Below are 17,656 nucleotides of genomic sequence, written 5' to 3' on the forward strand. Positions count from 1 at the left end.
CACCCATTCACACACACATTCATACAGGTGGCAGTGGTTACCCTAAACAGTGCCACCTGCCACCATTGGGAATTCATTCACACACCAATGAACGCAGCATCGGGAGCAATTTGGAGTTCAGTATCTTGCTTAAGGATACTTCAACATGTAGGCTGCCATGGTCAGGGATCGAACCACCAACCATCCAATCAATGGAAGACCGCTATACCGACTGAGCCACAGCCACCGAGTCATCAGATCAAGGCTTAAAAAAAATTATATTTTCGCAGTAATTGTTTGGGATGCAGTAAATAGTCAATGTAAATTGATAAGCCAGGTAAAATGTCAATGAAATAGCTGCATAACATAATTTGTGAGCATGAAATATTGGGAAATTTGAAGAAAAAAAAAATAGCAATATCTTTAGCCCATGTCTTTGTACATCCACTCAAGGTTAACATAATTTTCATTTTACCTTAATTCCATCAACTTAATATAGAAAATATAGTGTGGGCTCAATAAGATAATTATATGAATACGACAGCTCCACAAAATGTTGCAACAGCTGCACAAAGTAAAAATCAAAAACTAAAACCACTACATTATACACTATATTTTACAATAAAAAGTTGATAGCTTATGTCAAAGGTTTTACTTTGACTGGGCTGAGCTTTATCTTTTTTTAAATAAAATTTGTTAGAGGTCTTGCTAATGTGTTTGTTGCTGTTTTTTAAAAATTGCCCACACACAGCTAGAAAAATGGAAAAAACATCCCTCCCTCCAATCATAACTAGAAACAACGATTGCAAGCATTGATCCTTCACAGTGATGAACTGTGCTCAGGGCCAATTTTGTAATCAAACCAAAATAACCCGAACAAGAAATGCAGGAAAGATAGAGGGTCAGATAGAAGGTATAATCCCATAGACACACAGGATTTACAGCTACCACTGCCTCAATTACATCTTACTATCTACATGAAACATAAACAATGACAAGAAGACGGATGCTGATAGTCCTCCCTGGACTTGCTGCATCAAAATGCGGCTAAATGTGTGTCTCGTAGTCTGTTTTTTTTAAAGACAAAGAAAGCTCCAGTCTTTGGTCACAGTTGTATGCCTGTGTGCGATTATGATTTCTCCTTGGAACCACGAGGCAATCAGGGAAAGGAGAGTGTGCTGTACTGTGCTGTGGCCCATACAGCTGCTATTTTCTTGCTCATTTGGGAGGGTACGGCATTCTATCTGAATGGTAATTATGAAGTGAACAAAGGGGCATTTAGAGACAAAGGCGGGTTTGGAGTGAATGGGCCTGCTCCCATGCACGGTGAGTATTGTGACTCCAAGTGCTGTTTCAAGAGAGACGATATGAGGTAATTATGCAGGAGAACTTGCAGGGGTGGGAGAGAAACGTAGAAGAGGAGCTGAGAGAGAGGGAGATAGGCAGGGGTTGGCTTAGTGTCTATAGAGAGTAACACCAGATTGCACCATCTGCATTCTGCACAGGCACTGTCCGTCTGGCTCGCTGTTGCCTTCAATAAAAGCTGGCGCCGAGACAGACAGCAGGCAAACGAAACATTCAGATGTACAGTATAGTCAAGCACAAACTGGCCCTCACAAACACACTGGGATTTAAATTTCACCAACCATCAATCTTGTGACAACAAGCTTTCATCCCAGTTCAATTCAATTCATTATATTTATACAGCCTTGAATCACAAATCACAAATTTGCCTCAAAGGGATTTCCAGTCTTGTTCAGAATACGACACTCTCTGTCCTTTGACCCCCATCTATTGTAAGATGGCCTTCAAAGAGAAATTAATGTGAAAGGGGAGCTGATTTAGCGAAGCTTGCCAAAGTACAAAGTACAGTGGACAAATGCCCTAAATCTTGTGTGTCTCACACTGGAATACATAAACTGAATTTACAAAATATTAAGGGCAATTGGGCGGCTGTGGCTCAGTTGGTAGAGCGGGTTGCCCACCGATCGTGGTTCGATCCCTGACCATGGCAGCCTACATGTCGAAGTATCCTTGAGCAAGATGCCAAACCCCAAAATTGCTCCTGATGCTGCGTTCATCAGTGTGTGAATGAATTCCCAATGATGGCAGGTAGCACCGTTTAGGGTAACCTCTGCCACCAGTATGAATGTGTGTGTGAATGGGTGAATGAGCGCAGAGTGTAGTGTAAAGCGATTTGAGTGGTCACAAAGCGACTAGAAAAGGACTATATAAGCGCCATTTACTTGCTTTAGTGGCACTTTCTCTTTAATAAAAGCTATTAATTCTCATTAGTTTCACACGTTAGATAGTTTGCTCAAGATGCAGATATGTAAATAAGGACACAATTAGTTGAAGGTTCTAAGTGAAGAAATTTACATGTATTAATCACTTTGTATTGCCAATGTGTGAATGGACTGTTACGTAACTTAAAAAATTACAAATTTTTTGGTTGCCTCTAACAGCTTGTGGACTGATTTCAGTAAAGCCCGTCTTGCCAAACAGGAATGTGACCAACATCAGGGGAAAAACTAGGATCAACCTGCAAACACGCAAGCAAGCAGCGGGATGCTGACTGCAGTTCACTTAACATCCACCTGTCTCATTATTAATAGCTAGGGATGTCCCAGTCCAATCTCAAAGACTCTGTATCGGGGATGATCTTGGCCTTTTTAACTGATCTGTATGGCTATTTGGACTCAATATCAGGGCCTAACCAGTATGGGATTTTTGAGACCAGTACAGTTAGCGATTTCAGAGGGGAAAAATTCACAGATCACAATATATTAGGTGATATAAGGAATTTAAGAGCTGGAATGAAAATATGTGAATTTTGCACCAATTTTTTTTTACCAATGTGACGGTACTCCAAATGGTGCCTTTTTGAACAAATATAATACATTGTACAAACAATATTACATGGTTGGATAGTCCCACACCTTACTGTCCGTTCACTGTTGCTTTTAAGCCATCTTTATCTCACATAGGTCATAGAGGTAAGAACAATTTATTTGTCCAGTGCTAAGTTACTGACTCCATCAGTAAAAAGTGAAATTACCTAAATTCAACAGTTCTCATGTACATCATCCAAAGTTACACAACAGAGGTAAATACCAGTAAAAGTTCAATATTATCTACTTATCAACAAGAAATTTCAAAAGGTCATCTTACCTCTCTGATCTTGTCACGTTTCTCTTTGGCGTCAGGCTCTGGTGGCTCACCGTCACTGACGCCCACCACTTTAGGCATGGGGACAGGTGGCAGAGGTTTAGGCCCCGCATCCTTCTTTTTCAGGTCCTCCACCACTTTGTTCTTCTCTGTCTGAATCTCAGCCTGCAGCTCCTCACGTGACTTTCTCAGCTTCTCCTTTGCCTCCTGCAGTGCTCGCTCATGGTCTGCCCGAATCTTGTCCCGCAGGCTCTCCTCCTCTTCCCTGTAGGAGGCAGGTAAAAGGCAGAATGTCAGCTTTTTTGTTATGTATTTTAAATTATTTTTATAGTCCTTGTTAAGATCCCAAAAAGCTTCCACTAAGTGGTTGCAACTCTTCCCTAGGTGAACAATAAAATACTTATTATATTAAGTCTCCATATGGAGAGGAAAGGTGTGCAGAGGGCTTTCTTTTTTTAATTATTATTAAAAGATTAACTCTGAGAACAACCACTGAACCTCTGGGAAATGCATGTGTGATGAAATAAGGAAAAGTTACATGTTTGCTGTGTGAAATAGTACTCTTTACCCTGAGGGTCAAAAAAATAATAAATGATTACGATGTCAGCCGAGGTGGTCACCAAATAAGCAGGTTCAGAAGCCTTTGCAGCTGCAGCTGACCCACCTCTAATTCACATCATTATTGAAAGATAAAACCATCAGTCTCTCCTGGGAAACCAGCCCCCTGCCCCACTACTCTGCAATTACAACTGCTCCAGGAAATAGGACAGGTGTAGAGGAAGACAACGAGAAGGCAAGCAGTGCTAGAATAAGAAACATCATCTTTGGTTTCACATGGTGATCACAAGCCCCAGGGTGTTGACACAACTGTATCCCATGAGGATGTGGGTCAGTAATGAAAAACAAACACAGCAGGTTGCTGAAACAAAAGGTGACAAGAGGACAATGACACCACTGTTCTTGTGCTGTTACTGAAGGAAGATAGATTTTACAATTGTCTCTAAATTTTTCGGTGTGACATTTCAGGGTACATCACCCTGTGTTTGCTACATGAAGACACAAGCACTAAATGACAAATAGCCTTGTGTTCCGGCTGGGAAATACTGTACCTTAAAATGATTATCATTACATGTATGTAGGAGATGCAGCATGGGTTGAAGCAAATTCATTCAAACGTGAATTTTATGTTTTCTCAGTGTCAGTGTACCTCTTACTGTTAGCCTTTTTTGACATCTTGTGCTCATCATTAAATTACCGAACATAAACATGAAATGAACAGAGTAGGGAAGAAAGAAAGTAAGAGCACAAACAGAAGATTAATTTCCCATGACACTTGAGTCAGTCCCTGAAGTGTTTATCAACCCTGTTGTATTGCTGAAGTTGCCAGTTCCAAATTACTGTGAAATATCAAGGATCAGAGTGTGCGGCATAAAGCCTTATAAAATTTGTCAGATGTGAGTTCAATAAATATGAGAAGTCTTGAAAATAACTGAGTGTCATCTGTGCGCAAACACGTGTCTGTTTATTAATGACCTTCTGTCTGATAAACACAGGAAATGTGGGAGGAACTGACGACCTGCTGTGATCCGTGTGGACTCAGCTGCAAACCTCCACAGAGCTGCACAGCTCCAGATCTCTGAGAAAACAACACTGAGGATATGTGTGTGCATGTTAATTCAGACCATACACATGAATGGCTTTGAGATATCAGATACCAAAGTATGTGGATCTCTGTTCTCTTCCAAGAGAACAACAGTACGGGTTGCTGTTAGGAGTAGTTTTTATTTTTTATAAAAAAATGATGGCTTTGTGGGTGGTTAAATTTAACATATTTGGCCATGTTTGTGGACAGGCATGTAATCCATTCTACCTAGTAAAGTTTTTGGTGTAGCAAGACCAAAGACATGTGTGCAATCACGCCTAGGGTGTTTAGTTTGTGTAAAAATGTTAATAAAATAAAAACAATAAAATTACAATATTTTATGCAAGCGACAAATGATAAGAGGCTCTCCAAACATCTTATTAAGTGTTTTTTTACAACCCATACATTATCATTCGGCTCTCATAGCCTATACATAAGTCCGTAGTTCTCCCAATGGCACGGTTGGACTCATCATGACACATTTTGCTAGAAAAAACATGTTTAGGAAGCCTCTGTGTGGGAAGGAGGACATGTGCTGCTTTAATGATTTGAGATCATGCTGCCTATTCAGCGATAGGTCAGAAGCTGCCGGCTCGTTTGGAGCGACTTACAAGCAGCTCAAATCTCTGAAAGTGCGCAATTCACTTGTGTATATAAGTATAGATAACATCCTGTTTTCACACTTTGGATGATGAAGTTTGCAGACACAGTGACTCTCTAAAGGCTCTTGGTGGAGTGTGTTCCAAAAACTTTAAAAATGGCTGAAAGTGTGACTGTAAAGGTGATTGACACAAATGTTATTTCTCAATGTGTAACACTTTCAGACTGAGTCAGTGTGCAAACACCTTTAGCCTGTGTGGATTCTATTTCTTTCTTTATCACAGCTTTATGTCCTGAGAGCAGCAATTTAAGGTCAGGATTTATATCTTTTCCCCTTTGCTCAGGTGTTTTACATGTGCACATGAACATTCATACACAGTCTAAAATTACTGCAGATAAGATGAAAAGGTAGGAGGGAGAAGTAGAGTGAGATGCGTGTCAGACTACATTAGGGCAGATGTCTTTATTGTAGACCTGGTATGGTAAAAGTGTATGGGTCAACTTGAGCCAACTTCACCCGAGTAACCATTAAAAAAAGGTGTGTTTGGTGGAATATCAGAGGTACGCGGTGCATGTGAGTTAGCACAACTGCCGCCTTCAGATGGCTATAAACTGAAAGTAAAGGCCTTCATGCATGGGAGCTGTTGACCATAACACATAAGACTAAGACCCAGTTCCGTCTTTCTACTATTATTGGAAAGAAAACTTGTGTATGCAATTCGATACTGGTTGGAGACTGTATAATATAGTGAAATAAACAAGCAAAACATGCATAACGGGGGATTTTGTGACATCCACAAATACAATACACTGTTCATTAACTCCAGGCAGACGAACAGGGGAACAAGCATTCATTCATTCTTCCCAATAACATTCATGGTGAGTCACCAAAGTACCAAACAGGCACAGGTGAGAGAAAAAAGAAAATACTTATTGTACCTTTGAAAAAACACTTGGCTGTGCTCCCTCCAAGTGGCAGAGCATCCCTACTAAAATAAATCCCAATGAGAGAGTATGAAAGGGAACAAGGGACTCCAGGGCTTGTTCATACTTCTGTGTGACAACAGGTAACACAGGACTGTGCATGCATGTGTGTTAGTGCATGTATCACAGTGGCTGTAAGTCTGAATATTTGCAGAAATAAAAATATAACACAATCAAAGTTTGAGCAGTAAAGTTGCAGGGAAGGCAGGGAGAGTAATGGAGGCGGTAAAGAGATAAAAACAGAAAATATAATGTTAAAAATATGTATAAAAATATGTATAAAAATTCCTCGGGCTACTCGTGGAGGAGAGCTGGAAGAAAAGATGTGTGATCAACAAGCATCAACTATCAATTTCACTTATAACTTATCCTGTTCAGGTTCAATTGGGGCTGTTTACCAGCATGTACTGGGCAAGAAAAGACATGTTAAAGATTTGTAGAAGAAATAGTGAACAAATGCAATGTGAAAGAAAGCGATGAGCTAAAGAACTGAGACGGATGAGACGGGAGAAACGCATGTGCAAGAGGAACAGAAAAAGAGACAGACGTTTTATACTAATTATCCCTCACACAACACAATGTGCATCCATTTTATAATTCTATCATGACGCCGAATGTGGGGCCAACAGAGACCAAAATAAACAGCTTCCGAGTTACGCAACATCGCCCTGGAAACAACTCATAAATATTCATATCACAACTCAGCGTGTCTGACTTTAATTGATAGAAAACATATTTTGCAACACCGAGATGGCAATTACTGCATATGTGCTGGTGCCAGTTAATACATGCATTTTGTGTTTTCTTTGTGAGGATTTAATGTTTATGTGTAGTACATGTGTGTGTATTGTACTTCCCAGCTTGCGTGTGAATGGGTGTGTGTCTAATACGCCTTTCAATTCTCTGTTGAATGTCTTTGCACGCATGTCTGTGTCTTCTATTTCGAGGTCGGTGATGAGATTTCTGAGTGCAAGTGACGGCAATCTTGAAATTTGTGTGTGTGTGTGTGTGTGTGTGTGTGTGTGTGTGTGTGTGTGTGTGTGTCTGCCTGTGTCTGCACCCAGGGGGTGTCACGCCTCGTCTATATGCCATCCTCTGTGCCTCTGTGAGTTAGTGTGCCCTCAGCAACTTGCATTTAAATGTGATATTTAGATGTTGCTGATGTTAGATGATGGGCTGTGTGTTACGAGTGTGTTTATATGTTGCATGACAAAAGAAAATTAGGAGGTTAGGCTGACACCATCATCTATAATCGGTGCAGATTAGTGCCCGACAGATATATCGGCTGAAAGACATTATCGACTGATATTGGCCGATCAAGTGCATGTCCGTATCGGTGTATATGCTGTCCGATATGTGCCGTTATGAAAACATTTTTTAAATAATAAATAATGCAAAGTTGCACAGTAATGATGTTTATTTAGCAATTTATTTTATTCCTATTTATTCTTTATTTTCTCACTTACACCCTCTAAAATCAGTATCGGCATCTGTCTCAAAAATCCGGCTTTAAAATCGGGCTTTAGTGCCGATTCTGCTCCATATATGTGTGTAAGAAGAACATCAACGAAAAGGCTAATGCCATCATACAAATTACATAAATGTGCAGGTTTCAAAACAGTGCACACATCAGCAAATCTGCTGAAAATTCATTCCCACATGAGCAAGCATTAGCCTTCTGCACCCGTATCTCCCTGTTCACGCTCCTCTTTTTCCTCCTCCTCCTCCTTTAATCTCATGTCACTCTTTTCTCTTCCTCCGAGCCATTATCATACTCACTCTAGCATCGCCAAGGATTCCCTTCTAGTCCCATATCATGTCAAACATGCAATTAAGAACACATCAACAGCTGCCTGATTCAATTACCTCGACAAAGACAGAGCGTGGGCCGCAGCCACTGAGCACCTAGGTGACCACGCCAAGCCTCACCTACACCTTAAAGCTTATTCACATATTCTCACATCCCAAAAAAATTTTGTCTGGAAAATACCACCTCCTTAATTAGCAGCCATGTCAGTATCACTTCCTGGTTTTATCAGCCTCCCCTTCTGCCACACAGTTTTTTTCTGTCATGAAATCTACTGCTCAGCAAAAGCCGGCACTTTCCATGGCAACTGGAGAGAAGCAGCAGCTGTCCATCTGCCTGGTGTGGTATCTAAGAGCTTTTTTTTTTTTTTTTTTGAAGTTGTGGAAACACAAGGCTCCAGGGAGAGCAGCACAGGCTACATGCCATGTAACCATGGCAACCAATACAGATATATACACGCACACACAGGAGGCCATAGACAGCAAGTCAAGTCATTTATGCAAGAGAATAAGAACTGCTGGATTATTAGTGACTGCGCAGGATTTGAATGCCAGGGTACTCACACACAAACGTGGAGACATTATCATTTTCAGACAAATCAACACATGCAACAGATTAGCATAGATAATGAGAAGTATTCCTTTTTTCAACAACATTGGCTATGAAACCTGAAAAAGCAACTGCAACATATGCTAACATTGTGGCCGGAGCAGCTTTCAGAGGCAGATGAAAGCACAGCAGTAATGTCACTATTGATGATACATTCCCATCAACATTATCTGTATTTCAATTGCTCTTACAAGATATTAGCCCCTTTCAGACGGCCGTTTCAAACCACGATATTTACTCTGTGCCGGCAAGATGAAAAATATGTCATGTACATTGTTTGTCTGATCAACACTATAAGTAATAAGAAAGGAAGTATCATCCGAAATACGCCTTTTAAATAAACTAATAATAATAACTTTTTGGCAGCTTTTCTTTCAGAGGCTGAAGTGAGCTCAGTTTTAAAGCTACAGATATTGGTATCATATAAAACTAAAAATGCTCATCATCCATTCACCAAAGAAATATCCAAAAGAAAGATTTTTTAACCATTTGTACCAACTTCTACATTTTCACCAAAAAAAATCAAATGTGAAATGTATTAAACAAATCAGAATGCCAGTTATGCTTACACTTCTACATTTGTATTAAAATAAATAACAAAATGAGTGAAAAACATTATGTCCCTGGGGTGGACATATGCAGCTACAGCTGACTATGTCATTACAGCCCATCGCTAAAGGTCATTCTGCCTCTTTAGCAGCACCTTGCAGCACCTTGTCCCCTTTGTGCTTACGATATATTTTGAGCCTCCTCAACTCGTCTCAGAAACACCATCTTATCTGAAGAGACAAAAGCCATTGTGCATGATTGCTTTTGCTTCCTGACAATTTATTTAGCCATTTTAGGGGGTTTGATTTCCTCGTCATTCAGAATGCATCGCAGATAATTACAATAAGTCACAAAGAACTCAATTATACGGTCATTTCACAGACGGCCCATTATTATAGTATTGTTAAATGTCCAAAGAATAGAACACTTTCAAAACAGTCTGTATGAAGTCAATTAGCTTATAAAGTCAATCAGCAAATGCCCTTTAATAGCTTCTATAGCATATTTGTTAAATTAATAAATAAATAACTATCTTACAATATATTTTCAGTCAAGTTCAATAATGTCCTGTCAAAACATTGGCCTTAATGAAGCACAGAGATAACATGTTCCTGAATCACAAAGGCTTATGTACAGGAGCGACTGAATGTTTTAAGTCAACAAACACAAGTTTTCATCTCCTTTGCAAACCAATGAAAAACTAAATCAACAACAGATTTCTGAGAACTCATCAGAGATTTAACAATTGTAGCGCTTCTTGCCTTTGTCAATGTTTTGTGCTTTTTGTACAAGTTAACAGCCATATCTTCTTCTGAAGGAGAATAATGGAAAAACTTATGGTGGGTGGGACATTAAAAAAAAGCTAAGAGGTGCTCTTTGGGCTAACTACAGTCCAATGAAGGTGAAATTAGGGCAGAGAAAAATGGTGCAAATAAGTTATAGCTAAATGCTTAAGATAAAAAATATAGGAAAATGGCCTTTCACCATTTGGAAAGGATCTGCTTAAAACAACAAAATCCATAATCGTCCCTCTTCATATTGAACCTATAAAACTAATGCAAATTGACCACTTTAACTGCCGACTTGCTGCCAAAATAAAACTCCCATTTTCAATCACATACTGGCTGAACTACTCCATAGTCCCAACCAAGTGAATGTCAATAAAATAAAAGATAAAATGTATTATTCAGAGTTGAGTAATTAGTTTAACATGAGTTAGTGTCCCTTCAGCTGCTGATAGTAACAAAATAAATATCAGCTACCTCATTGTTTGACTGTGATTCTGCAGCTAATGATTTTAAAGTCAAGTTTGCATAAGCAATATAGTTATATATTATGGTCATGTTTCATAAGTATTAAATCTGAGATGGGTAAAAAAACAATCCATTTAGAAGATTTTACCTTTTCTTAGCTTCCTGCCCGAAATTGCAGGCCACTGCAACATCCTCCAGTTAACACATAAACAAATTATTTGCTGTAATTTCTCTCTTGTGCTAGTCTTACAATTATCTGCTGTGCAGGTGAAACAGTCAAATAAAAAAGAAAGAAAAGAAGAAGACAAGATCAGTAAGTTTAGGGATGAGATCCTTGAGAAAAAAAAATACAGAATCAAAAGTCAGGTCACATTTTTTGAAGCAATTGTAATGTTAAGTGTTGATGATGAAGGTCGGGTGAAAGTGTGTGAATCTATACTGCAGTATTATTCTTACAGAGTGACAATATCAGCTGGAACATCCTGGGCCAGCCAAGCTTTTCCAGATCAAATTAACGACTGATTGACTAATGTGACAATGTGCACGTTTAATAACCCGGTGCTACAAACAATGATTAGATATACAAAGTGATTAGATATGGTAACGGTCCATAATTAAAATTCCAACCTGTCAATCATCTCTACACACGGCCGTATGGTGATCAAACTGCTTAGAACTGCCACATTCAACATAAAAGACTGTGCTATATATAGCCTTAATTTAGGATAAATAGCAATGTTAAATGATTAGTCAATTAATGGAGTAGTCGTTTGACAAAAAAATTATTCCCAACTATTTTGATATTCGGTTAAATATTAGAGTAATTTGTCATACAGCAAATGCGGTTTTCAGCCTCTCAAATATGGAGGCTTCCTTCTTTTCTCCATTTTATATCATAATAAGCTGAAGGTCCTTGGGTTTTTGGCTGACAAAACACTACAATTACATGTAATAGCTTGGACTTTGAAAATCTGGGATGAATGTTTTTAATTATTTTCTGACATTTCTGACTGCAGCAAAGCCCACACATGACTGGAGTATCACTTTAATAGACTGTTGCAAGTGTTCAGTCCCCAAAGAGTCTTGGTGGAGTTTACTTGTTCAGCTGAGTATACAGAGACCATCAGCCGCCAGAGGTGAGGCAGACGGGAGCAGCCCTGCATAACCTGCTGTACAGGGTCTTTTTTGCCAACGCCCACTTTTGTCAACAAGCTGCACTACATTAAACCTATACGAACCAGCTATGTTAAGGTGATATCGGAGACCAGGCTCCACGAAAACTTAGCTTGTGGAGCTAGCAGTCTTTCCCTGGATGGAGATTAGTCTTTCCGAGGACCCCTTCATTGCAACAGTGTCTTTTTTGGAGATTCTCAGTCTAGGTGTCTTAATTTTAGTTTGAAGGTTTGCAACACACTTTTGAGGACACTACAGGTCTATTGCATGCCTAACTGTACACAATCTTGAACAGTGTCATTAATGCATTTAATAAATCATGCATTGCTTGCACAAGGTGAAATACTGCCCCCTAAATTCTTGGGTGAAATTACAGATTGCACCTTTAAACACATGAAGGTTTGAGAGCAGAAATAATTGCCAGCGTAAACATCCTAATCAGGCTACAAGCACATGAAGGTGGGCTTATCAGATGAATGTTATCCCTGTGTGTAGGTAATTAAAGTCAAGGCTTTTTTCCTTCTTCCTAAAGTGTGACCTTAGTCCATCTCTGGCATGTGAACACAGAGCGTTTGCTTCATGTCAAGCATCCCTAAGCTAGAGAGCTCTCATGGGAACAGTCCCCTGAGTTTCAAGTGATGTGGACAAGTATGCCTCCCCGCTGGCCCATAAACACAATAAGTGGAGAGAAGAGGCAGTTGGTAAGTCGGCACGATTTCTGTTTCTTGTTCGCTGTAGCTACTGGGTTTCCATGAACCATCAGACAGCTTCTATGTCCTGCTTTTTTCCCTATGACCCACTTGGCTCAAATAGGAAGCTGCATTGCTGTATGTGTAACGGCTTTCCCAAGATTAACTGTGTGTGTGTGTGTGTGTGTGTGTGTGTGTGTGTGTGTGTGTGTGTGTGTGTGTGTGTGTGTGTGTGTGTGTGTGTGTGTGTGTGTGTGTGTAATAGCATCCTCTCTCTCATTTTCTTTCAATTCTCTCCCTGCCCTAACAGTGTCTTCCCGCTAGCTACAACCTCTCAGTGACAAATACACACACCCCTTTTTCTCAAGTGTATTCACAACTTCTCAATCTCTGGTTTCTCCTGTTCTCTTAGCTGTCTCATTCATCTTTGCATTATCTTGGCCCTCCTCCTCCTTCTCTTTTTCCACTAATTTGTCCACAACTCTTTCCTCCTACTTGTCAAGTATTATGCATATCAATTATCTGAATACTGTCAAAGCAAATTAAAAAAATATGGTCATCAAACCCCATGTGTTAACAACACCAAGCTTAATTACCCTTCATGAAAAGATGTATACTACAGTGCAGTATACAATGCATCTCCCATAAAGCAGAAATGCCCTGGTTCTCTTTTTCCCTTCATCATTTCTGTGCACCTCTTTCCTCACATGTGTACAAAGACATTTATATTTCATCCGTATTTCTCACTGTATGTTCCAGGTGAACACCTGAGCCCTCGGTCTGTACCCATGTTACCCAGCCCTTCTGACCTACATCACGGCTGGCTGACTAATGCCTTCATACCAAACACAGGAGTCCATCTCCGGCAGCTAGCACAGGCTGGCAATAAAACAAATAAGCTCTAAGCCCAGTTAGTTGCTGCCCAGCAAGATAAGGTTTTTTTCAACTGTGGAAAAACACTGATGATTGAGAGGTTCAATCATCAAACCTTTAGAGAGAGAAACATCCTTGAAGATGTTCCCATTTTCCCATTTTGGCCCTGACAAAAACAATGCACTAGAGCAATTTTGTCAACAATAGAAGACAATTTTCTTTGCATTAGGATAGTTGTGCTGTTTATAGGCCACTAAAAGGTAAGGATGGTTGTTCGGTGGAGTCAGAACAAGCTCAAAGTGGCATAAGAGAAGAAAAATTGGCATAAACTGAACTTAATGGTGAGCTATGGAGTGTCTCTTTCTTGGTTATATTATGTAACTTCTTGCTGCTGCAAAAATAAACTTTTCCTGCAATGACCCTCAATGATCATTTTCTTTTCAGGGTGTTAGTGGTATAGACAGTTAAAATAATTATCACATGCTTTTCAACCTCAAAACACATACAGAATTATAATTATTTTTATATATAGATATTATTCAAAACAAATGTATGTGGAAATGTCAGCTTTGCTTCTAAAACAGTTGACTAACTAATAACTGACATTATAATAAGCCAAAATATTGGCACTGTACATTAGTTCTCATTGATTCTGTCCTTGTTTAGTAAACCAACATCAGGCATTCCTGCAGATCTTTATTGCCTCTTAAGGTTTCCCAAAAGTCATGGTACAGAGGAAAAATCCCCATAAGAACAGAGATCCCATTTCCCATCCCCAGGCCAATCATAAATCCAACAGCCGGCGTGTTACAGCACTCAGTACAAGGCACATTTATTATCAGGCCCATATGGCTCTAATACAGCTTGTGTGGCTGTGGAGAAGGGGGGGGGGGGGGCGAATTTGCCTGTGAATCCAGAAAGGTTTATTTGAAATTCAAGCCTTGGAAACCTGAGGGCCAATTCTTAATTTGCCGTTGAGCGATCTCACTTTGATCCCATTGCTTTAACTGACAGGGAGCCATTGTGCAGTAAGGCTGCAGCTCCAGTATTTGGCAGGGATGGGATTTGGTGAGAAGCTTTGTAGTTAACCATGGTCATATCGTCCCCGAGGACTAAAAGTCTCTCTCACTCTTTCTTTCTCTGCCTCCCTCTCTCAGGTCCACTCTCTACTTTCTTGTTCTTCATTTTGTGCCTTTTTACTGGGTGTCTTCTTGTCCTTCTGTTACTAAAAACTGACTGTGTGGCGCTAATGCAAACCAATTCAAACAAGTGTCTTTTTTTTTTCATTTTCTCCGGCTTTCAAAAGGTCTTGTCACCACAACTGCACTCCAGGGAGATGACACATGGGAGACAGAGTGAGGCACATTCCCAATGGGCACTACTGATTCGTTTCACACATTTCTTTCTCACACACACGCACGCGCACGCACGCATGATGGCACTAGGGTTGACACTGTTTGACGCTTGTTTATTCTTTCAATTAACTTGTAATGTAAAAAATAGCACATAGCAAACAGTCCAAAAGTCCTTTATTTCTCTATCTCTGTCTCCCTTTCCACTCATCCATCCTTAATGTCCACCTATCTGCTTCCTTCACTTGTTTCCTAGAGGTTATGGGGTAATCAGTGGCCAGAAATTGTGCAGCAATAAATCTCAAAAGCTGCAGTGATTATTAGCTGGTTTTAGGCTCAATACCGAGCATTCACTTAGCTTTGGTCTAAATATAACAAAGAATGACCACTACCTAAGGTGCTTCCCATGTATGTTTCTTCCTATATACTAGCGGTAACTTATTACAAAAGTAATTTTATCAGGAGCAGAAACTCATTACATCTTGCTCTACGGTGATACACCTTGCACAATTTACAATTATCTACCGAATTCTAGACACATCTTTCTCAGCTGCAGGTCTCTGTGAGTGATTGCAGGGCAGCTTTAAAGATCAAATGATATTGCAAACAAACACTTGTACTTTTCTGGATATGCACACACAGAGTAAAACTGGTGAATCACATGTCACTATATATAGTAACACAGTACTTTCTATTCTATTTTTATTTAGGAAAGAACTTTCTAATTTTCTGTTACCTGACCTGGTTGGCTTGTTGCAAACTATCACAGACCCCCAACTTCCTTTAACCACGCTGAAAATATAAAATGTACGTCATGAGTTACAGAACATTTGATTCAACTCCTCACAATCAAAGCTCCTGTTTGTCACTTTTGTTATCACTCTCATTTATCATAAATAGTGCTGCAGCTGCATGACTTTCTGAATGAAATGGCTGTGGGTGTTAGGGACAATTGCTCTTGTAAAAAAATCCCTGTATAGGTCCAGTGATACCATTCATCACGTCAAGCCTAGACATGCCAAAGGTCATGGTTGTAGAACCCCCTTGTTTAAAATAATGATCTTATTCAGTCAGGAAATCCAGCTAAAATCCATTACAGGGCTGTGGTTTCTGCTGATACTGGTCATGTGAGTCTCAAGCTCATAGTTTATTTACTTTTATTTATATAGTCTCCAACGTTCTTGTTCTTACATTTATTTGTCCTAAATTGATCTTTTTTTGGTTGTCATTTTAAATCACATTCTTTATTTATTTAAAAAGTTTCATGGCAAAATAAATAATATATAGAGCTGATAAAACTGTATTGCTAATCACTATTCAGAAAAAGTCTTCAGATGCATGACAAACCTGCACTTACATTACCACTCTGCTGAGTGTTTAAAAATTAATTCAATTAAATAAGGAAAATAAAACACTTGTCCAGAGATAAATACTGTATCCAAAATGCTTGATTAAGGGATTGTTGTGTTATTTTTCCTCTATTGTTCTTTGGGAATAATCAAATGTGCTAGTTACCTTCTTAAGACTACCATTTTATAAAGGGATGATATTGTGAAACACAACCCCATAATGTTACCACACAGATTATTCTGATCATATTCTCTTTGTCTGGAAACAGTACTTTTTTTCACAATTTTCTGTTACACAAAAGAAGCAGCACAGTAGCATGTATCATGTGTCTATTTTTCCTGATATGGCTTTTGATTTATCTTTTTTTTTTTTTAAACTTACAGCTGACATCTAATCTCCTCTTCGGTGTGTGGAAAATATGGCACGACCTTGTGACTAACCGCGGATAATGAAATGTGACAAGCCCACACAACAACACATACAGCTATCAGAAAGGATGTCCTAAAGGAGACATAATGATGCAGTACTGACATTTTCCTGCTCCCTCCACTCTGGCCTGGGTCACTTTGTGTCTCATTATTTTATAAATGTCAGGTAATACAGTCAAACATACAGGCTGTGCTTGTATCAAACAAACTCAAATTCACCAAAAACAATGGCTGTATTGCATCCTTATTTGTATCAGTTTATATAAAAAACAACATCTTCTTTATGCTGCACATATAAATATTTAAATTTACAAATTTCAACCAGATGTTTTTTGTGGGAATTTTATTAGGAATTTTATGTCGTACGAAAAATTCACTGTTGTACTGTTGACTGAAGGTCTGACTAAACAGAGAATTCCGCCCTTGTGCAGTAGTAGATAAGAGGTATGCCAGTGTTCCCATAAAAAAATAACACAGTATAAACACAATAAGGTACAATAATGTATGATACAATAAAAACGTGATTTTTACACTTTAATTAATTGAGGCCCCAGTGATAATTTATTTCAAACCAAAACATCCCCTAAATGATGATCGGTTGTCCATTAAAGTGACTAGTGAGCTCATCTGAACTCTGATAAAAGGCTACTGCAGCAAAAACATTGCATTTTACACAAGAGCTTTGTCATACGCTTGGTTATGTTTCTTCTCTCAGTTCTTATGTTTTTAGTCTTCTTAATTATAGCCCTGGGTGGGCAACATGAAGTCAAAAACACATTTTCTGCAATTACTCCTTGAATGAGGAATAAGGAGTGCATAGTCCTTATATAGGGTTAAGAGTCTAGTTATATTATTCTGGCAAATAGTTACATTTAAAACAAGGACATTTATGTTAAAATTATTGCGATGGCCCAAAAACATTGGCCTAACAGTGATACCTTGATGATCATAGATCAGCACACCCTTACTCGTAGGGGGGACTTAGTATGGTTGAATATGTCAAAATATTACTTCTTTTTTTAATATCAAGTTTTCATGATCAAAAATGAAAACGACGATGAAAGCCAATCTTGCAAATGCATCAATGATTCAAACTGCTTGGCCAACACTGTACATTGTATTACCATAATAAAACATACTATTTGTGATTTAAATTGCGTGATATCTGGTGAAATAATACTAAGACTTAGAACACAACTT

At 39.0% G+C, this 17,656-nt stretch overlaps 1 protein-coding gene across 1 annotated transcript in view; it reads right to left on the reverse strand.

Annotated features, from left to right (window-relative positions):
• man1a2 (mannosidase, alpha, class 1A, member 2) overlaps positions 1–17,656 on the reverse strand; it is a 161,590-nt gene that overhangs the window by 131,829 nt on the left and 12,105 nt on the right. The window contains exon 3 of the mRNA XM_059343553.1: positions 3,151–3,412. Within this exon, the coding sequence (XP_059199536.1) occupies positions 3,151–3,412 (262 nt within the window). The remainder of the gene's footprint in view (positions 1–3,150; positions 3,413–17,656) is intronic.

This window comes from Centropristis striata, chromosome 10, assembly GCF_030273125.1.
Source record: "Centropristis striata isolate RG_2023a ecotype Rhode Island chromosome 10, C.striata_1.0, whole genome shotgun sequence".
Lineage (NCBI taxonomy): Eukaryota > Metazoa > Chordata > Actinopteri > Perciformes > Serranidae > Centropristis > Centropristis striata.